Source organism: Mercenaria mercenaria, chromosome 2 (assembly GCF_021730395.1).
Source record: "Mercenaria mercenaria strain notata chromosome 2, MADL_Memer_1, whole genome shotgun sequence".
In the NCBI taxonomy this organism is placed as follows: domain Eukaryota; kingdom Metazoa; phylum Mollusca; class Bivalvia; order Venerida; family Veneridae; genus Mercenaria; species Mercenaria mercenaria.
This window is the reverse complement of record NC_069362.1, coordinates 31,455,407-31,477,909: the sequence shown is the minus strand read 5'-3', so window position 1 is coordinate 31,477,909 and position 22,503 is coordinate 31,455,407. Positions and strand designations below refer to the sequence as shown.

Below are 22,503 nucleotides of genomic sequence, written 5' to 3'. Positions count from 1 at the left end.
CACTAAGAAGTGAGAAAATTTCAGATATTTTCACAAGCGCGTAGCGCGAGTGAAAATGTGAACATTTTCTCACTTCGAGGTGAAATATATTCAATATTCACGAAAAACAAAAATTTTCTTTTTATTTTATGCTTAATTACGTTGAGATGTGCATTTTGCAACAATTTTTAATCTCAGCGCGGGAAACAGACGCGCGTAAACAGACATGACGTCCGACGTGTTGTGACGTTAAAAAGACGCACACAACATAAAGTTCCATTTTTTTTTTGCTGCGTAACGTTATGAAATTCTCATTAAGTAAAATAGTCTGAATCAAGAAATATACTATAAAGAACAAAGTGCGACTACAATTTTCATCCTGTTTTAAACAAATAATTTAAAATTCATACACAATATATGAGCGGGCAGAGCTATATTTCTCACAGTGTGAAAATATAGATTTCATATTTTCACAGTGTGAGTGATGAGATATAGAGGATATTTGTTTGTTTCAGTGAAATATCAATTTTATTTCACAAGTGAGCATCAAAAACTGATATTTTCACTAGTGGCATATTTCACTGACACAAACAAATTTTCTTTTTATTTCATGTGTAAAACTCTACTTTTGTTGGGTAACTTATAAAATGTCGAAAATCGTGGGAAAGGTCAGCAGAAAGCATAACACAAATGACGTCATTTTAACGACGTCATCATCATTATGGTCCCCGGTATTCATAACGCTCGGTATACAATTTGACTTCAATCGCGACGGAGGACCGGAACTAGTTCGGCAAAAACAGTGAAAATAAAAATGATAATCTACTGTTTCAAAACTGTGGATTATCACTTTTATTTCACTGAGAAAACTCTATAATTCACTGGAAAACATAAAATAAATAAAAATATTTAGCTGATAGAATACAGTATTTCATTAGTTAGCATAAAATAAAAGAGCATGTTTTAAGATGGCCTTTACTGTGTTTTATACAAAAAACCGAAGATCATTCAAAGTGAAGTTCACTCCTTAAAGTTTGGCTTTCTGTCTTTACATTGTTCTAACTGATCCAGTAATGCAAACTTTTTCAGGTATCAATCTCTAAATACAACCAAGTTATCCATGAATGGCGAAACTGCAGACATTTTTACTTTGTATCCCAATTAACATTTTCCATTTGCAATCTCCTCTCAAAATGCAAATATTCCAAATGATAATGGTAGGTATGGAAACAAGCCAATTCAATCTATCATTTCCACCTCAGAAATGCTCCAACTTTGTGGTCAATATAATTATATCATATGCAATTCAACTGCTGTAAATACTTTCATCAAAGGAGTCAGTTTGACTTTATATACATTCAAGCTGTGTTTATATGCATCAATCTATTTAATTCAGATAAAATTCCATGCGGGTAAACATATAAAACTGACTTTGCCTCCTTCCACTTTTGTTTCCAGCACTGAAAATAAGGCTCGCTGGAAACAAATATAAGACTATGGCAGATTTAATTTCAGCATCAGCAGTAGATCTACTTCATGGTTTGCAGCGCGAATACAAAAGCTCTCATGAAGATGGCAAGTGTACAGACGTAGACTGGGAATACTTTGAAAAAGATTAAAAAGATTTTTTTATAAAATATTGGTTTTTGAGAAAGATCAAAAGTTTAGATATTTTCTGACTGCCCCTCATATGATGCTTCCTTTCTTGTCTCTAGTGTAAAATAATGTTCAACTTGCTTGATACATCTTACCTTCCATTGAAGACTGCAACAAGAGTTATATTCCCTCCTTCAGTTATCGCAGTCTTCCCATATAGGTTAAGCTTTAACACAGGATCTGAAATTATAATCACCTTCTCATTATCTGAATTATTTCATGTCACAAAAACACCTTAAATTACACACCTTTTACCAACTTAGTTTACACAAAATCGGTTCTGCTTAACTGAAAAAAAAAAGAGAAAAACTTCTGAGACAAGGGACTAGTCTGTGAGACACCTAACAGCATTGTTTTATACTTAACACTTATCATGCTGGACACGACTGATTCTGCCTTTGCGACCAGTGCAGATCATGATCAGCCTGCACATCCATGCAGTAGATGGGTAGTGTTAATGGGTACATAAAATAGTAATTAATGAAGAGACAGCCTAACAGCAGTGTTTTATACTTAAAGGGTAGATAAAATAGTACTTAATGAAGAGACAGCCTAACTGAAGTGTTTTATGCTTAATTAAAGGTCAGATAAAATTGTAATTAATGAAGAGATAGCCTAACAGCATTGTTTTATACTTAAAGAGTAGATAAAAAAAACAGTAATTAATGGAGACAGCCTAATTGGAGTGTTTTATATTTAAAGGTCAAATAAAATAGTAATTAATGACGAGACAACCTTACTGCAGTGTTTTATCCTCAAAAATTAATGAAGAGAAAGCCTAATTGCAGAGTTTTACACTTAAAAGGCAGATAAAACATTGATTAATGAAGAGAAAGCCTAATTGTAGTGTTTTACATTTAAAAGGTTTTGTTTGTTTGTTTTGGATTTTTCAACAGTATTTCAGTCATGTAACGGCGGGCAGTTAACCTAACCAGTGTTCCTGGATTCTGTACCAGTACAAACCTGTTCTCCGCAAGTAACTGCCAACTTCTCCACATGAATCAGAGGTGGAGGACTAATGATTTCAGACACAATGTCGTTTCTCAAATAGTCACGGAGAACATGTGCCCCGCCCGGAGACCGAACTCGCGGCCCCGCGATCCGTAGACTAAGGCTCTTACCTACTGAGCTAAGTGGGCGGACACATTTAAAATGTAGTTAGGACATTGATTAATGAAGAGAAAGCCTAACTGCAGTGTTTTATACTTAAAGGGTAGTTAAAATAGCTATCAATGAAGAGAGAGTCCAACTGACATGACAGAAGTGATTTATACTGCAAGGGTAGATAAAGTAGTAATTAATGAAGAGACAGCTTCATGGCAGTGTTTTATCCTTTAAGGGTAGATAAAATAATTTATGAAACTGAAGTACAGTCAAACCTGTGTTAAAGACCACCTCTGAACAGAGACCACCTGGCTCTAAAGACCACAGGTTTTGTTTCCCATTTTAACATTTACAGTGTAGTTTAACCTGTGAATAAAGACAACCCCCCTATAAAGACCACATTTTGGCTCTCCCAAGGGTGGTCTTTATAGACAGGTTTGACTGTATCACTTATTGTCATCTAACATCCAGTTTAGTCGAAAGTTATTATTTTACAGACAAAAATGCAAGGAACTCAGTACCATTAGGTCATGGTGTCATTATGTAACAGTCACACTAAAGAAATGAAAATGGGGTATCAAGTCACATGTCTACAGTGAGACAGGGCTATAAAGCTTGGCACTGTGCCCACTGCTGTAAGGTCAGAGGTCACAGGAGGTCCTGTATCTATAAATAAATTTATAGTACAGACACATTGTAAAACATGTGCAGTCTATTTTGACCCAGCTTGCTGAATACAATGTAAACAAAATTTAAAATTATCAGGATCAATGTATACTTAATTGTTTTGTAATGTCTGATAACATATAATAAAGGAGGGTATCTTCCTTTATTTACTTTAAGTATCTAAAATATTATCTTCCTTAATCACATTGGGGAAAGTTGTAACAGTGTACACATATCAAACCTCTTCAAATAAAGTGAAAACAGTGTTAATAGTACAGGCTAACATATACACATTTTATAGCAGTCACTCAGGGGACTGAAAATAAGTTGTAGAGTAAGACAGGTGATCACTACCTCCAAGTTTTGATGTTTTGCATCTAAATTTCTTTGGAATGCGCAAGTACTGATAAGTACAGAATTCTAATATGTATGTTATATCTACCACACTGTATATTTTATATGTTGGGTCTTACTCATAACCAACACAATTATAAAACAACAGTCAAATAGCAACTTTCCAGATTTTGATTGTAGATGAAGACCCTAGGTGCCCCTCCAGGCATTACTTCAGGTATGGACAGGCACGTTGGAAGAAGAACTGCCTACCTATATATTAAATTATCAGACCTAAAAATGACCATTCTAAGTTTGTTTGTTTGGGGTTTAATGCATTTTGTCAACAGTATTTCAGTTATGACACGAAAGTCAGTTAACCTTACCAGTGTTCCTGGATTCTGTACCAGTACAAATCTGTTCTCCGAAAGTAACTGCTAACTTCCCCCACATGAATCAGAGGTAGAGGACAAATGATTTCAGACACAATGTCTTTTATCAAATTGTCACGGAGAACATATGCCCCACCGGGGATCGAACTCATGACCCCACAATCTGTAAATCTGTCCACTCCCTACTGAGCTAAGCCAGCGGGTTGACCATTCTAAGAAGGGTTATACTGTATACAGGTGAACGTTACAGCAGGTTTGATTTATAAAGTTTAGATTCTAGTTATCATGATTAACATCTTCAATTTAGTCTACATTAACAAATCGTCTGGTCAGAATAAGTCAGAACTAATTTTGTCTCTGTCACTTCATCCACTTCACTAAAACACTTAAAGAAAATCATTATAAATATGGTGAGTAATTAGTCATGCACCAACCAAACTACTACTTCTGACCAATTCGTAACAAACAAATGCTATTTAGAAAACATTTCTTAAATTTAGACCCTTTGACCTGGTCTTCACCATACAACTACATCCCGTTTACTTAACCCAAACTATTTTCCATGTGTGACCTCATATAATTTGATAGGTTATTTGGTCAATATGATAGACTTGTACATGAAAGTTTTACCAGTGATAACCCCATTACAGCAGTGCAGTAATCAGGTCAGGGTCTGGTGTAAGTATTTATATCTCTACATAACATCTTATATACTTTGTTTTTACAGTCATGCTTTCAGCTCTTGTCTAGAAATTAATCAGGAACAAAATTCATTTAGTGTTGAGTGACAATCTAAAAACATGTTGATATGTCATTAAGATGCACTTAAAAGATAAAATCAGTCAGTTTATAACCTATCTTTATATTCATATAAGCAATAGGAGTGGATGAAGTGGTTACATAGTAAGATGCAGGAGCATGAAATCACAGGTCATGAGTATAGAGTCCCTACCTCTCCAGCAAAGTTTCTTACATTCTCTTCTGTATCCTGCACTCGTCCCCTAAAAATTACTAACAGTCTTCTAATAGTTTAACAGTGGCAGCTACAACTAAGATACCTAAACATGAAATAAATTCAACTAATCATTTCAGTCTTACCTTTCAAAACTACATTGGTCTGGAATGAACCCTTCAGATCTTTGACATATTCCTCTCCCCTACAGTCTATTGTAATTCCTGTTGATACAACATCTAGTCTAACGTTATGTCTCCCAGGCTTCTCAAATTTTATGCTCTCATTTTTAACATTTCCTGCTATATATTTTTCATCATCAATAAACCATTCGTATGTAAAATTTGGTGCAAATCTGAAGTGATCTGTAAGGTTTGCCATGAAATGCACAGGTTTATGTGTTGAAAAAGTGTTGTTTGATGCCCTCGAACTTCTGTGTATAGTCTGGTTATGCTTCAAATTGCCATTCAAAGTTGCTGAAAATAGAATGAACATGGAAAGGACTTCGGACACTTTCTATATGAATTTGCCTACTCCAACAGTGAAAAATAAACCACTAAGAAATAAGTATTTAATTACATACACCATCAAAATACATATTTGAAATTATTTCTTAAAGTCAAATTTTCAATATTTGTTTCATAAAACGGTGAGTTTTGCTCTAAATAGAATTACGTACCCTTTTATTATACATATAAAAGCTATTTTGTTTTATACAACATTGTTCCCACCCGTGCATCAAAACCATATTTGGCCAGCACATGTAGATATTAATTATACACATTTTCCGTGACTATTGTGTTGATGCATGGGGTGGAACAGTACTTTTAAACAAAAAATATAACTACAAGGTGTTCCTAAATGTAAAGTAACCAATACTTTTTACATTCATGTTTAATAATTAGATTGTCACATATTTTTACATCTGTTTGTAACTCAAATACTATGCAAATGTTTGAGAGGGTACACATAGGCATTTTATACATGTATAGTAGTGAGAGAAGCAACTGCTGTGAATATTATTCGTTGGGTTAAATTTTCATTGGCTTATCCTGGTTGTTTGTTGCAGTAGATTGGCAAATGTGTGCTGTAAAATACTAGCAACACACCAGCTAATCTTCTGCATGCCCTCCTCGCGACGCGCACGCCAGCCATTAGCGATGAGGATGTTATTTGTTTTCCATTTTGTTTTTATTATTTTTTGTATTTTTATATATTTTTCATTTCTTAATTTTTTTCATCTTCTTCTGTGCGTTTATATTTATTTCTTTTAGACACGAACTAAATGTCACACGGATTCATTACTTCATGTTCTTCCTTCTGTGAAAACTGAATTGAGTATTGTCCTTTGCGACGGACTAAACACCACAAAAAAGAGTCAATATGTGCACAGCAGATAATCTGATCCTGACTATAGTCCATCAAACAGAAATAACGCTTGCTATTGATATGCCTGTGATGCATAGGTCCAGAACAGTAGCTTCATGGCAGGTCATGACAGTGACGGTTTCACATTCAGTGTGATGTCACGAAAGTGATGTGTCAAGTCGCGTTCCATGCAGATGACATATACAAATACGGCCAGACGCGAAAACGAACTGAAAGGTCCAGCCGAGTTTAAGGTGGAATTTTTATGCATCGACCTGCTTCTACTTTAGCCCTACAAATGATACATTTCGAATGTGTTTTGCTCACAACTTCTGCCCTGATTAGACAACATTATCTTTAAATGGGCTGTTGTCAGACTTATCCCGATTTAACTTTTTCCAATACAGCTTCCTTAGGCAATCCCCACAAAGAACTGTCATCTCGGATACATTTTTATTAAATGTTTAAGCCAAATGAGCCGTGCCATGAGAAAACCAACATAGTGTTTTGCGACCAGCATGGATCCAGACCAGCCTGCGCATCAGCGCACTCTGGTCAGGATCCATGCTGTTAGGTTTCAAAGCCTATTGGAATTAGAGAAACCGTTAGCGGACAGCACAGATCCGTGACTAGACTGCACAGATCCACAGGCTGGTCTGGATACATGCTGGTCGCAATTGCACTATGTTGGTTTTCTCATGGCGTGGCTCAAATATTATCTGTGCCACTGGTACTTATTCCAAGCAAGAACCCACCCTACGGCTTGATAAGATGACTGCCTTTTCGTAGTATTAATGTTATACAGCACACAAATACCTGCCATCACTTAAAACACAGCTATACAGACATGTACATGTACTTAAATAACTACCTGAACCACTGTAATAAAACTGACCGGTCACTTATACATGTATATCTATTCATACATGTAATGCATCAATAACTTTACATTACGAACAGTGTATAGATAAATCAAGTACAGGTTGTTTGCAAAAATATCGCTCGCTTTTTTATTTATTTTTAGGATTTTAATTTTAAAATGTTATTTTTTCCTTAAATAAACAGATTTTGTCACTTTTTTCGACTGGAATTTATATATTTAAAACATCCGTAAAGTGATGACATTATATTTTTACGGAAATTAAACATTTTATTTTTTCAAGAAAATATACCCTGGCCTAGATAAAATAAGAAAAACATCTTGATAGGAACAGATAAAAAACAGTTTCTGCTGTAATAAGTTAACTAACACATTGGTTTATCATTGGCTCGAAACGATTTGGGTATTGTTTAAATACTTATGGAGAATTTTGCATTCAAAATGTAGGCTAGAAGCATATGATAGTGTCCGAAGTCCTTAACGAAAATGCAAAATCATAGTGTCTAAAATATAAATTCTTTATTACTCTCAGTTTGTAAAGTACAACAACATGTTATTCAAAATCATCATTGTTGAGGGTAGCAGAGTGTGCCATTTGCTGCAATTCATTTCTTTATCCATTGACAATATTTGACTCATGTAATATACCGGAAAGTATAATTCTGTACTTTGTAATCCCTGACGGGAAATACTCTATACTCTATGTAGATAAAACATATGAAAATTACTTACATGTAATAATGAAGTCTAATTCCTTTTTTGAAACTGGTCTAAACACGGCTTTGGACTTTAAATCATACACCGACACATGCATTTTATAACCATCTGGAGTAACGTAAGAATCAAAGCAGCGATGAAGGCTGGTGTTGAAATCTGCATGCTGGCTCTCCTTAGGATATAAAATATCGACATAAGAAATATGATTATTTTCATTCATTTTTCTAAAGAATTTTTCATGAACATAAGCTTCTCTATGACTTTTTACATAAAATTTCAAAAGGTGAAAATAGTAATCTTTGAAAAATCTGTATTCATCTCTTTTTTATGCTCCATCAGTCAGTCTGCTACAGTTTTGAAGGGATTTTCCCAAAACTTACAGACATATATCTTGCATACAATGTCATGTGCCTGGATTAGGAGTTATGGCCCTTTGAAATTTTAGAGAATGCTGTATAGTGCTCAAAATTACATGAACTTTTTCTGGAAACTCCTCTTAAAGTTTTCAAGGTATCTAGCCCAAACTTGCAGAATGTAATAAATATACCGCTATCCTATTAACAAGCAAAAATAAATGAGTTTAACCTCCCAAGTACGTGAACTTGTAAATATCGTCAGGATATACATGTACTACAACGTATCCCAGTATAAATGCTCCCTTAATATGCGTTACCTCATCCAATTCTCAACTGAAATACACTTTAGCTTTTTAAGGTAGTTCCGAAAGTTCGATAAACCGGAAGTGATGGTGTTTGGAATAAAGCCTGGATTCAGGGTACAGAAATGAAAATCATTTTATAAATGAATGAATGGCAACCCGTTAAATGACAGTTAAATAATTGAAGTCATACAGGAATGCCAAGAGTCATTTTAGATATAGAGAGATATGAAATAATCTACAGAAAATGAAATATGAAGTGACTAAAGGAACATTTTTAGTATAATTCATGTAACCACTACAAAAGATCAAATTCAACTACTAATATCTTCTAAACTAAATAATAATAATAAGTTGCTTACTGTCAAGAGATCAACTGTATCTTTCCAATCATATCGGAACAACTTCTCATCTTGTGGAGTTTTACTACTAGCACCAAGAAATAACTGTGCTTGAAATGTTATATATGAGCCAAACACTGCTGGTCCACTGCTTGTCAAATTCAACTTGTAGTCATCCACTGAAAAATATATGTCAAATAAAAAAAATTAACAAAAGACCCAGAGTAATTAAAATATCTGGTGACAGAAAGGCACTGAAGATTAATAAAAATAAAACAGCTTTTTAAATTCACAATGCTTCGTAGTGCCATTTTATCTTTCATTTCAGCCAGATACACTAAAATGAGTCTTATTATATATATAATATATATATATATATGTATTAGACTCAGTATAAATGCCTCTTTAGATGGCTAGGAATAAAGTGATAACCTTAATATGTGTAATGTGAGACTCAAAATTTGTGTCTCACAGTGAGTTACCGGACACTTCTACACCGACTTGAACTAGTGGTCTGGGTCTTACATATAGAATATCATACGGATACTGCAAATGTTTGTGCAAATATTTCAAATCTAGGCATGACAAAGTTATTGACAAGACAAAAAAATAAACAAACTGACTGACAGTTGACTGTTGCATGCTGCCCCCAAGCTGGTTCTCACCTTCTTCTTTCCTATTTTATATACATTTTTTGTGAGTGTATCTGTGCAGGCAGGAAATAAAGTGACTTACCTATTTCAGCAGAGGATGATACTTCCAACAGTAACGCCAGTACCACAATCTTACACACTGAATCCATTATAATATAAGTCATAGTCATCTATATTGACTGTTTCACAGCTGGTATTAATAGTCCACCAATTGCTACATTATGTAAACACACTGACCAGACTGAAATAATCATAAATATTTCAAATTAAAACCTAATTAAAGTTAAGCAGGTAGCAGTGTCTGTCACATGATGTATTTATCATACAGTGCAACAAAATCTATTAAAGTTTGATAAAATACTGAGATACACATTCTATTTAAACACAGGAGTCTGAAATTTTATCAATAAGACCATAGAAGTCTATCTTTACAAAAAATACCCCCTATATATATAAAATAAACTTTATATATATAGGGCGTATTTTTTGTAAAGATAGACTTCTATGGTCTTATTGATAGAATTTCAGACTCCTGTGATTTAAAATTAAAAAAAATTATCACCTTGTGTCGGCCATACATACATTTAATTATTACATCTTATTTATGAACTCTGTTACGTTTCATGGCACCTGAAACATCAATATTTTTCTGTATTGACGTTCAAATTTCATATCGGGTGCGTGATGTCATTTGTGACGTCTGAGTTTCATGTAAATGTCGTCGCAACAGTTTTTCAATTTCATTCAGGCTTATTAACAAAAATTTGAATCATTTATATAATTATTTTAAATGTAGATGCATATGCAATTTAAAAAGATTACATTGTGTATTAGATTTGCATCGAGAAATATGCACACGTTCTGTCGCGTCTTAATGTTGCGCCAACGTCATCAAAAATGCACTAATGTCAGGAGGTTAAGCCTGACATTATGTGGGCTTTATTTGTAAATTGTTGTTAAAACCACAAAAGCCATGAAAGGAAAAGAAACTTTGCAGGCCCAGATTCTGAAATTTTCATTAGGGAAACAAGTAGATGGAAAAAGCGTGATTGTCACGACATAGAGTGCCGAGTGGAGTTATACATGTACAGAATGGGGTATTCCCTACTTCAATTTGGAATAGGAGGACCCAACCCCCAACTCTAACAGTTTTAAATATAGGTGATATACAATGTATGTAAATGGTGGCTTCTGGTGCTAGATTCTGTTATCTTTATCTTGTGAACATCATTTGCATGATTATTCATGTCCTATCACAGAACTGAAACTGTTTGATTCACTACATTCATAACAAATTTTCATGAATTGGGCTATTCCAGAAAACAGCCACCCCCCTGTGAAAACAGTTTTTAGGAACAGGGGTGGTCATTTAAAGTTAATGGGTCAGGAACAGGTGGATGGGGGGGGTGTCTAGCGGGAAGGAGTGGGGAAGGTATTTTGTTTGTATAGCGTGGAAGCAGTTCTCAAGCCGGTGGAAGGGGGTATTTCACAGATAAATGGGAGGGCAGGGGTTATTTGGTGGGACCAGATGGGAAGGGGGGTATTTTGAGGTTATCGGGGTATTGGAAGGGCGAGGGTGGTAACAAGTGTAAATTTTTATTTATGAATTAAATCATAAATTAATTGTTCTTTTTTATCAAACTGTAATATATATTAATACAAAATTTATTTGAAATAATTCACTCAAGCTGTATCATACTGTATTTGTGAATGGGGCACCGTCGTGAATGCGCTGTAAAGATCAATATGGGATTTTTTTTTTATGAAATAAATTTATTATTTTATATATCAAACTACTGAATATATTTCTAAACTATTTTCAGGCAAAATTTGGGTTGATTTGAACTTGAAGAATTTATAAGGTATATATTATTGAAATAATTTGCATGAGCAGTTAGAATCTCATATTCATGTATGCAAGGTGAAGACTGAATATGAAATGTAATATTCTTATTTACCAATTTAATTGAATTATTTAAAATAAAACAATAAACATATTAAATAAAACAAGAGCACCGCCTTGCGGGTGCTGACGCTCATCTGATTTTTTTTGTGTGATAGAAATATTGTCCTACCCGTGATTTTCTAAGTCTAAAAAGGGCCATCATTCTTGCAAAAAGCAGGATAGAGTTATGTTTTTTGATGTACAGTGTCCACTTATGATGGTGAAAAACTGTTGAAAGTTTTAAAGCAATAGCTTTGATAGTTTATGAGAAAAGTTGACTTAAACATAATACTCAACCAAGAAAATGATTTTCTAAGTCCAAAAGGGGCAATAATTATTGCAAAAATCAGGATGGAGTTACGCTGCTTGCTGTACAGGGTCAGCTTATGATGGTGAACAGTGTTGCAAGTTTCAAAGCAATAGCTTTGATAGTTTAAGAGAAAAAGTTGACCTAAACATAAAACTTAACCAAGAAATCTGATATTTTCTAAGTCCAAAAGGGGCCATAAATCTTGCAAAAAGCAGGATGGAGTTATGTTTCTTGCTGTACAGGGTCAACTTATGATGGTGAACAAGTGCTGCAAGTTTTAAAGCAATAGCTTTGATAGTTTAGGATAAAAGCTGACCTAAACATAAAACTTAACCAAGAAAACTGATTTTCTAAGTCCAAAAGGGGCAATAAATCTTGCAAAAAGCAAGATGGAGTTATGTTTCTTGCTGTACAGGGTCAGCTTATGATGGTGAACAAGTATTCCAAGTTTCAAAGCAATAGCTTTGACAGTTTGGGAGAAAAGTTGACCTAAACATAAAACTTAACCAAGAAATCTGATATTTTCTAAGTACAAAAGGGGCCATAAATCTTGCAAAAAGCAAGATGGAGTTATGTTTCTTGCTATACAGGGTCAGCTTATGATGGTGAACAAGTATTCCAAGTTTCAAAGCAATAGCTTTGATAGTTTAGGAGAAAAGCTGACCTAAACATAAAACTTAACCAGGCAACGCCGACGCAGACGCCGACGCCGACAACCGCTCAAGTGATGACAATAACTCATCATTTTTTTTCAAAAAATCAGATGAGCTAAAAAAATATATTAAAATGTTTATGGCAAAACTTTGGTTGATTTGAAAATTAAATAGATCTCATATTGACTGGTATTTGATCTAATCAAAGAGCTATAAAAACAAGAGCTCGTCGAACACGCAATGTCCCCCTTGATGCATTCAGTAATTGCACAAGGAACAGAAATTATATGCTCACTGCAAACAAAAGTTCTACCATTCTGGTTTAATCTGACCTTGACCTTTAACCTATTAACCTTACAAGAGATTACAGAGTGATCTTGGCGCCATTCACTGGGCCATTTTTGAATGTTCCAAATTTCAAGAATAGCTCATGGTCAAATCAAGGTCAAATTTCATTTCGGTACATAACAATGTGTATGTGGTCCAAATTTGAAAGCTGTGGCTTGAGAAATGTGAAAGCAGGTCACTAGATCAATTTCATGGTCATTCTGTACCTTCAGAAATGTGAAAGTAGGTCACTAGGTCAATCTCAAGATCAAAGTTCATTTCAGTACACAAAACTATGCTTGTGGTTTAAATTTGAAGGCTTAGCTTGAGAAATGTGAAAGTAGGTCAAAATCAAGGTCAAATTTTATTTTGGAACAAAAAACTATGCATGTGGTCCAAATTTGAAACCTGTACCTTCCAAAATGTGAAAGTAGGTCACTAGGTCAATAACAAGGTCAAAGTTTTTTTCAGTACACAAACCTATGCATGTGGTCCAAATTTGAAGGCTGTAGCTACAGAAATGTGAAAGTAGGTCATAAGGTCAAGATCAAGGTCAACTCATGTCAAGCTTCATCTTGCCACTCAAAACTATACATGTGGTCCAAATTTGAATGATTTAAGTTATGGACATGAAGATTCTAAGTTTTTCCCTATATAAGTCTATATGAACAATATGACCCCTGGGGCGGGGCCATATTTGACCCTAGAGGGATAATTTGAACAATCTTAGTAGAGGACCACTCGATGATGTCATATACAAAATATACAAAAAATACGAACCACTGAATGATGCTACATTACAAAGTATCAAAGCCATAGTCTTTGTGGTTTGGACAAGAAGATTTTCAAAGTTTTTCCCTATATAAGTCTATGTAAACCATGTGACCCCCAGGGCGGAGCCATATTTGACCCTAGGGGAATAATTTGAACAATCTTAGTAGAGGACCACTCGATGATGTCATATACAAAATATCAAAGCCCTAGGCCCTGTGGTTTTGGACAAAGTTTTTTCCTACATCAAGTCTATATAAACCATGTGACCCCCAAGGTGGGGCCATATTTGACCCCAGGGAAATAATCTGAACAATCTTGGTAGAGGACCAATAGATTTTGCTACCTACCAAATACCAAAGCCCTAGGCCCTATGGTTTTGGACAAGAAGATCAGAAACCCTTTAAGTGTTCCTGGCCAATGTGACCTTGACCTTTGATCTAATGACCTCAAAATCAATAAGGGTCATCTGCTGGTCATGGCCAACCTAACTATCAATTTTCCTGAAACTAGGCCCAAGCGTTCCTGAGTTATTGCCTGGAAACCATTTTACTGTTCCGGGTCACTATGACCTTGACCTTTGACATACTGTCCTCAAAATCAATAGGGGTCATCTGCTGGGGATGATCAACCTCCCTATCAACTTTCGTGACCCTAGGCCTAAGCGTTCTTGAGTTATCATCCGGAAACGGATTGTTTTACTGTTCAGGGTCACTGTGACCTTAACCTTTAACATACTGTCCTCAAAATCAATAGGGGTCATCTGCTGGTCATTACCAACCTCCCTATCAACTTTCATGATCCTAGGCCCAAGTGTTCTTGAGTTATCATCCGGAAACCGTTTTACTGTTCAGGGTCACTGTGACCTTGACATTTGACATACAGACCTCAAAATCAATAGGAGTCATCTGCTGGTGATGACCAACCTCCCTATCAACTTTCATGATCCTAGGCCCAAGTTTTCTATAGTTATCATCCGGAAACGGATTGGTCTACATTCCGACCGACCGACCGACAGACCTACCGACCGACCGACCGACATCTGCAAAACAATATACCCCTCCTTCTTCGAAGGGTGGCATAATAAATAGATCAGCAACTTGAAAGGCATATAGAGCAAATTTTTTCAACATAACCTGGGAACTGAATGATATCTCATTTTAATTACCGGTGTATGCAATAGACAGTAGAAGGATAAAAGTTTGTGTCATGAAAAACTTTCTAATTCTATCAGATTGTTTGTTTATAATGAATTGATAATGGTGCTTTTTTTAAATGTTATTAGTATTCTCTACAAGGGGAAGGAAGGAATTTATGATTGGAAGTCTGAGAAATGAACATCTGTCGTTTGAAAATTAGACCCGATTTGGTTTTTTCGTCCCGGCTGTAATACTAATAAAGTGTAATACTTTAACAAGCATCTGTTAATTTGATCACAAGTGATCAAGTCAGCAAGCGCTTAAATAAGATAACGAGGTCACACGAGCTTACATGAGATTATCTCCTGATGTCGTTCTGTGTGTATTTTATACTTTGTTGATCTCATATTCGCAAATATGAGTCATTTTTAGTTTGGTCTACTTTATGCATCATAGCTGGCACCTAATTTCATATTAATTATATAACTTAACACTTTGAACTATATATCTATATCCTTCTTAATCGATTCAACTGATACAATTCAGGCCTCGACCTTAGCGGTGGACCGTTGGACCGACGCAACCAAAATATTGGCAGGTCCACTAACTATCAAAAGTTGGGTAGACCGACGGTCAACCAATTTTCAGTCACGGTCTGCAAGTAAAATAAAACCCTTAAAAGTGAAAAATAAGAGGAAAAAATCGTACCCATATCGGCGAATTCACAAAACGAAAGTTGATTTTGCCTTAAGTACAGCATTCTACAGTTATAAGCATTGGCGAGTTAAAGTCAGGATAGCACGAATGGACTACTCCATCGATCGGGCGAGTGGTTTTTACATGGTAACTTTACCAAATTGAGAAATTACATCAGGCAAAATTACCTGAGTTGACTGGAATTTACCCGCGAATTGTAAATATATCAAAACGTCATGCTGGTAATTTTCCACTCCACAAGCACGTGCGCCCTATCGTAATATCTAATTTACATCGCGGTTACTTTTTACACAAAAAACGCGCGTAGTGCATTCATTTTTTAATATAATCGCTTCAAATTTTCAACACCGCTTGAGAACTAATACAGTTTGAATTCTATAACAATTTTAATAAGATATCGACAGGAATGTAGGCAAAATTCTTTAAAAACAATCAAATTTTCATATAATGTTTTGTAAAATTTCAAACAGCGCGATCTTGATTATTTATTTCTTTCTTAAAGTAAATAAACGGTACATACTATGGTAATAAAATTCAGACTTTTGACCAGAAAGTACAAAAAAAACACAATTAAAAAATCTTAAATAATGAAAAAGCGGCAGCAATTTAAATACATGGAGTAAAACGATTTTTGGCAAACAGATTTCTGTTACCGCGGCAGAATAGGTTACGTGACCTCGTGAACGTAAATAGAAATTGTGGTTTTAAAATAAAGCAGTATGATGTCGTTGCGGTTTTTAGTAAGTTTTAAATGATTCTTTGTACATGTATTTTTTGACACAACACTTTGTTAGATATTCTTCTCAAACAATAATGTAAATTCCTTGAGGGCAAATAGGTCACAGAGGTAGGATATCCACTAATATCGTTCACGGCTTAACACATTTAGTGTAAAATGGGGTAACTGGGACAATGGGGAAACTGGGACACTTTACACTTTTCAGTAAATTGGGGTAAATATTGGTTACGTTCCCTTAATAAGATCATATGTTGAAAAAGAACATTCAGTGTTAAAGCCTATTATGACAAAACTTTTCTGCCGATAGATTGGAAAATATTTTAAGAATCGATTTCCTTAGACATATGTTGAGAATATTACTAATTAAATAAAAATAAGAAAACATAAAATTACACGCTGTAAATAATTATGCCTACTTTTTTCAGATGGTGCATTAAAATATTCTCGTTATGTTCCTGTCTAGTGAAACGCACAGTGGAAATAGTCGTCTGACTTTCTAGATATATTTGCTTATATGTGGTCGGTATATCAATAAGATCTTAAAGATATTTAATTTCGGTACCGTAACGGCTTGATCCTAAATGTGACGTCAATTTTGACGCAAGAAACTGGTTCTCCTATACATCTTATATCCCATTTAACTTGTTTGAAATATTGAAGCATATTATGTATCATTGCAAATCAAGGACATGGCATTATTTTTTTAAAATTCTATTGACTTTCATTTTGAATAATAAAGTGGCCTGTCATGAACCGTTGCGTTGACGTCAGACAACAACGTTATAAAACAGGTGCTTGTTTGTGAAATATGGCATGTCCAAAATATTTATATTGGTACGTGTTGATACCTTCAGTTATGGGAAGAGTTGCAAAGCTATAGGTATCACATTACTATTTCATACAATGAGATTTGTTTTTGAGAAATTACAACATACTTTATTTTTGAACATTCCTTTTCAAAAGAGTACCACTTACCCTAATGTATTGGGGCAAGTGGGACACTGTCGTTAAGAACAAAGTTCTCCATGATTTTATTTTTGAACAAACTGGATGCTGGAAGAAAATGGGGATATGCTCCAATGGACAGTACATAAAATGTTGTACATAACTGGACATAACCACTATAAATTGTCAACTTTTAATCTTTTTCCACAAATGAAATGAAAATAGGAAAGAAAGTCTAGTAATGACGAAACTCTGATATTTTGTAAGTATACCACTATTTCACAGGCGTGGTCATAATATATATTAGCTTAACTCTGGTGCAACTACTGAATTTTCTACCCGATACCAAGTTTAGATGATCTAAGTCACTTTTTAGTCACATACGTTTATTTAAAGGGAGATCGTTCCGTGAACCCCTCCCACTCATTCTGCGTAAAATCTGGTGAGTTTAGAATTTTTGATAGTCTAATAGGCTAATACTAATATTTCTATCATGTTTAAAGAAACTGTCGGCAAATCTTATATTAATAAGTAGTATTTATACTAGGTGAAGCGCAGGAACCAACTGACAGTCAAGCCAACATAGTAGTTCTTTTAGTTAATTACTCCTTTAAAAGATGACGTTGTGTCAAATATTCAGGCTAAAGCAAACACCAAATATTGGCCAGACAACACATTCTAGGTACAGTTGCCAATAGGTTCCGAGAGCGTATGCCCATGTGTCCCTCTAGATCTCCTTAACCCTGCCTTCATTCCCCTCACATTTCATCCCCTCCTCCCCGAGTCTTCCTGTATGCAAAAAGCTAGTTAATGTCCTTATTTCTTTGTGAAAAAAGACACACATTTTAATTGTCCCGTTAATATTTGATAAAATCTGTTTTAAGACTGTTTAAAATTTTGATCAGTTTCAAGTGTAAAAATCACATATATAAGTACATAATGGATTATGTCAAGTGTATGTTTAATTCATACATAGTTATTTACACTTATAACATTTTTCTATTTTAAACGATTTATATAATAAGCATATATTGAAACAAATAATGACATAATTTAGGTAAAACTTGGACATATTGATTCTTTATGCATCCTTGTTTTACAAAACAGTCATAAATTGTAATTAATACTGAGCTATATTTTCAGTTTAGAATTCGTTTTTGATCTGTGGACATGAATGGTTTCATTTGTCATAAATGCGACTGTAATATACATAAATTCTAATAAAACTAAAATGTCCCAAGTTACCCCAACTGGGTGGGGTAACTTGGGACACTTGACCAATGTTTAATTAATTTATAGTTAATCACAGGTTATCAGGTATTTGTAAAAGTTTATATTCGTCATATATTATATAGGTTGCGCATACTGAAATATCAATAAACCAAGTATATATTTTGTCTTACTAACATATTACTCAACAGTGTTTCTTTAAGTGTCCCAGTTACCCCATTTTACCCTACATGTCAGTTTATTCGGGATATTGCACATTCGCTTTTAAAAAATTAAAGAAAAAACTTTTTTATTGATTTCTTCTCAACAATTTAAGGAATCGAGAAAGTACGATCAGACAGTGATGTGTCACATGGCGCGAAAACATGACGTAATGCCATGACAACCTCGGGCAACTATACCGCTTTGATCTCCACTTCAGATGCCATAAAATTCAAACCGACACCCTTCATTTAGCTCTTTGAGGAGGTGTTAATTGATAATGAAAATAAGGCCAATTACTTAGTTTACCAACAGAATAATTACCGACAATTGTTAATGGGTTTTTTTTGTTGTTTTTTGTTTTTGTTTTTTTTTTTTTTCATTTTCAACACGGGTCGGGTGAAGATGATTATTGTGTCCATATTTTGGGACACTTTTCAAAATAATTATTTTCGGGATAACAGATTGCTACAGTCTTCATTTTTAATTATTTTAGAAATAAGTTCTGCTTCTTTGAGTCATATGAAGTTATGACGTCTACAACATCACAATTTTTGTGATAGAATTGGAGGTCCACTAAAGTCTGAGCAGGTCTACTAGATTTTAGCAGTTGGTGGACCTGCTGGCAACTGCTGAAAAAAGTTAAGGTCGAGGCCTGTTGTAACATTTGAGAGAAAAATATACCATGCTGCATAACTCTTGCATTTTCCTTGCCTGTGATTTTTTTTGCTGATTGATAGGGGGTTTATCGCAAAGCGCTGGGGATGAAAATCCCCAGGACGGTAACGTCTGTATATAGTTATTCCTCTTTGTTGTCTGCATATACCAAGGCAATTTTTTCGATGACTTCCGGTTCCGTTTTATGTACACTCAGCAGACTGGTTGTCTGCATCAGTAACAGAACACCCCGAATCAGTCGCAAAAATTCGTAAACCACGCCAGCATGTTTCTTTTATTTCTCTTTTTCGATTTGAAAATGCATAGATTCTATGCAACTGAAAAATATCTTTTGAACAGTTAGGAGTTCTGTGCGGAGTGCAAACAAAAAAAGAAAGAAAAGAAAACGAGAACGCGGCGGATGACGTCAACGTGACGGCTTCCCGTAAATTTGCAAAGTATGATATTTGCTGTAACAGGTATGATGACACTAAATGTAAACTTGCTGTTTCAAGTGAATAGGTTCTCACGAATTTTCACTTTTCTTTGAGTTGTGAATATTTTCTTTGTAATGATAAAACCCAATTCGCGGTGCCTTAATTCATATTCTCGATATCAACATTATAGGATAAATCCCGTTTTCCAGTATAAACCACCAATAAACGCCCGTTCCCGGTTTTACGGTGAGGGGAGTATCGGCCATTACGCTATATGGCTGTAGTGTTTAGTTTATCTTTTTTTCAAGTTTTAAACAAAGAAAATGAATAAAAAAAAGTATTGCAGATTATCATTTAACATTGTTGTAATTAAGATGTAGCAAAAGTATCCTCGAAGTTTACTTTATTTTCTAAATTTATCTTTTATTCTACACTGCCGCTTCCAAGACTTGATACCAAAGGTGTGAAATTATTCGTATTTTTTCAAGGTAAACAGATTACTTTTGCAAAAAAATTTGTTGCCGAGGTCGTAGAATAGTATTTCCTTTGTGAGAAAGTAAGAACTTTCCTAAATCCTAATCTTCTGGCAAAAATAATCGCTAATAATGTACACGGTCTTTATATCGGTTAATCTCGCCAGCCCCCCTGACCCTATTTACGGAAATACCGGAACATCTATAATGTCCATATCAGGCCTTTTTTTCATCAATTTGGGAATGCCACCGACACAGGTGGAATTGGGAAAATGCTCTCGGAAATTGTCTTAATTGGGACAATTTGCAAATTACCAAAATCTACTGGTACTGATGATAAACCCGAAACAGAAAATGAGGTTTTTTACCTGTAACTTTTTTATTTCTGCAAATTGAAATCAATGGTCAGTATCAAAATAAAGCTTAACCTTTGCTAAAAACTTTACATAGTTCAAATTTATATTTAGCAAGCAAACTCACACGAAGTGAGGGCCTGAAAGGGGTCAAAGGGGTCCGACACGTGTGGGCAAAAACATTGGTCAATAGATATATAACTGTGACCAGGGAAATTGCTCTCTATGGGCCCTTCAACTACCACACTCTACAAAACCCCCACAATTTTTAACACGCTTTGTTGCATCCATTGTTTCTCTCTGTGAATTTATAGGGCTATGCATTGCCACTCATGAAAACACACAACTTTAATCCATGCCTTAAACGATGTTCATTTTGTCAAGCTTAATTTTTGTATGTCACAATTACGAATAAATTTCAATCCATTTACACGCGTTCGTACACACGGAATTCATCAGTTAAATGAATCTTAAATTCAAATTATCGGCGAGTAATTGCTACAGATCGATAAACAAACATATTTTACTAGCACTCACCACTGTTGAAATGTTTCTGTTTCACTTAACATAGACAAAAATCAGTTCCAAGTAAATTTCAAAACATTTTCACCAACATACTCCATTTTCCATGTCGCGTGCTATTGACAGAACCGGTGATGGAACAAATGATTTGATTGGCTAAGCGCTTTAAAATCACTTGCTACATCAACCGTTCTGTCAAATAGCACGCACCAGTAATGATGGAGGATGATGGGGGAAATATTCTTAAAATTTACTTGAAACTGATTTTCGTCTGTGTTAAGTGAAATATAAATATAACATTAGTGGTGAGTTTTAGTAAATATGTTTGTTTATCGGACTGTAGCAATTTTTTACCGACAATTTGCATTCAAGAGTCATTTTACTGATGCATTCCGTGTGTACGAACGCGTGTAAATGGATCAAAATTTATTCGTTATTGTGACATACAAAGCTTGACAAAATGAACATCGTTTAAGGCATGGATTAAAGTTGTGTGTTTTCATGAGTGGCAATGCATAGCCCTGTAATTCACAGAGAGAAACAATGGATGCAACGAAGCGTGTTAAAAATTTTGGGGGTTTTGAAGAGTGAGGTAGTTGAAGGGCCCATAGAGAGCAATTTCCCTGGTCAAAGTAATATATCTATTGACCAATGTTTTTGCCCCCAGTGCCTTAGGACTATTTATTATGCCATATTAAGGTGACCCACACGTGTCGGACCCCTTTGAAAGGGGTATGTAAAAAGGGGACTATTACACGAGGTAGATTTATAGCGGAAAAAAGCCCTGCATATGGTCAATTAGTTTGTTATCACGCAGGAAAACATAAAAGAAACATAATTTACCAAACAAAAAAGACAGTATTGAACTTATTTCTGTTGCAAATACACAGATCTTACGCATTTCTGGTAATCCTTCCCACCAACGCACTTTCCACCATGTTTAGGTCATGTGACTCCAAAATTTAACCTTTACCATACTATTTATGCTACTCAATAGACGGAAAATACGGAAATATTCGATGTTTCACGATTGCAAAATAGGTCAAACACAAAAGACCCATCTTACCTCATTTTAAAGAGTTATGATAAAACTGATAAAAAAATGAAGAGAAATTATGGGTCATGTATCTTCTAAGAGAGATTTCTCTCGTTACAACTGCTTACTGTAAAATCACATCAAATCACGTCTATGTCCTATATCTACTGCTTAGGCCTAAAAAAATTCTTTGTTTCCGGTAACATGCTCAAAAAATTAGGGTAGGTAGGTCTGATTTTTTTATTATTATTTATTTATGCAGTGAGACTTTTCGGAAATTATTTTCGTGTCAAAAAATGAATACAAATAAGGGGTTATGCCTTCAGCGCATCAGTAAGTTGATTTCTAA

At 34.8% G+C, this 22,503-nt stretch overlaps 1 protein-coding gene across 2 annotated transcripts in view; it reads right to left on the bottom strand.

Moving 5' to 3' along the window:
- The window catches only part of LOC123563631 (uncharacterized), a 29,951-nt gene extending 7,837 nt beyond the window's left edge, over positions 1-22,114 (bottom strand). The window contains exons 1-6 of one of the 2 annotated variants that reach the window (XM_045356533.2): positions 22,016-22,114; positions 9,782-9,940; positions 9,068-9,225; positions 8,063-8,219; positions 5,229-5,558; positions 1,731-1,815 (exon numbers count right to left, since the gene is read on the bottom strand). In XM_045356533.2, coding sequence (XP_045212468.2) covers positions 1,731-1,815; positions 5,229-5,558; positions 8,063-8,219; positions 9,068-9,225; positions 9,782-9,869 — 818 coding nt within the window. In that variant the 5' untranslated portion in view covers positions 9,870-9,940; positions 22,016-22,114. Of the gene's footprint in view, positions 1-1,730; positions 1,816-5,228; positions 5,559-8,062; positions 8,220-9,067; positions 9,226-9,781; positions 9,941-21,961 lie in introns of both variants that reach the window. The other variant, XM_045356532.2, reaches the window with a different exon arrangement.
- Positions 22,115-22,503: the final 389 nt, after the last annotated feature.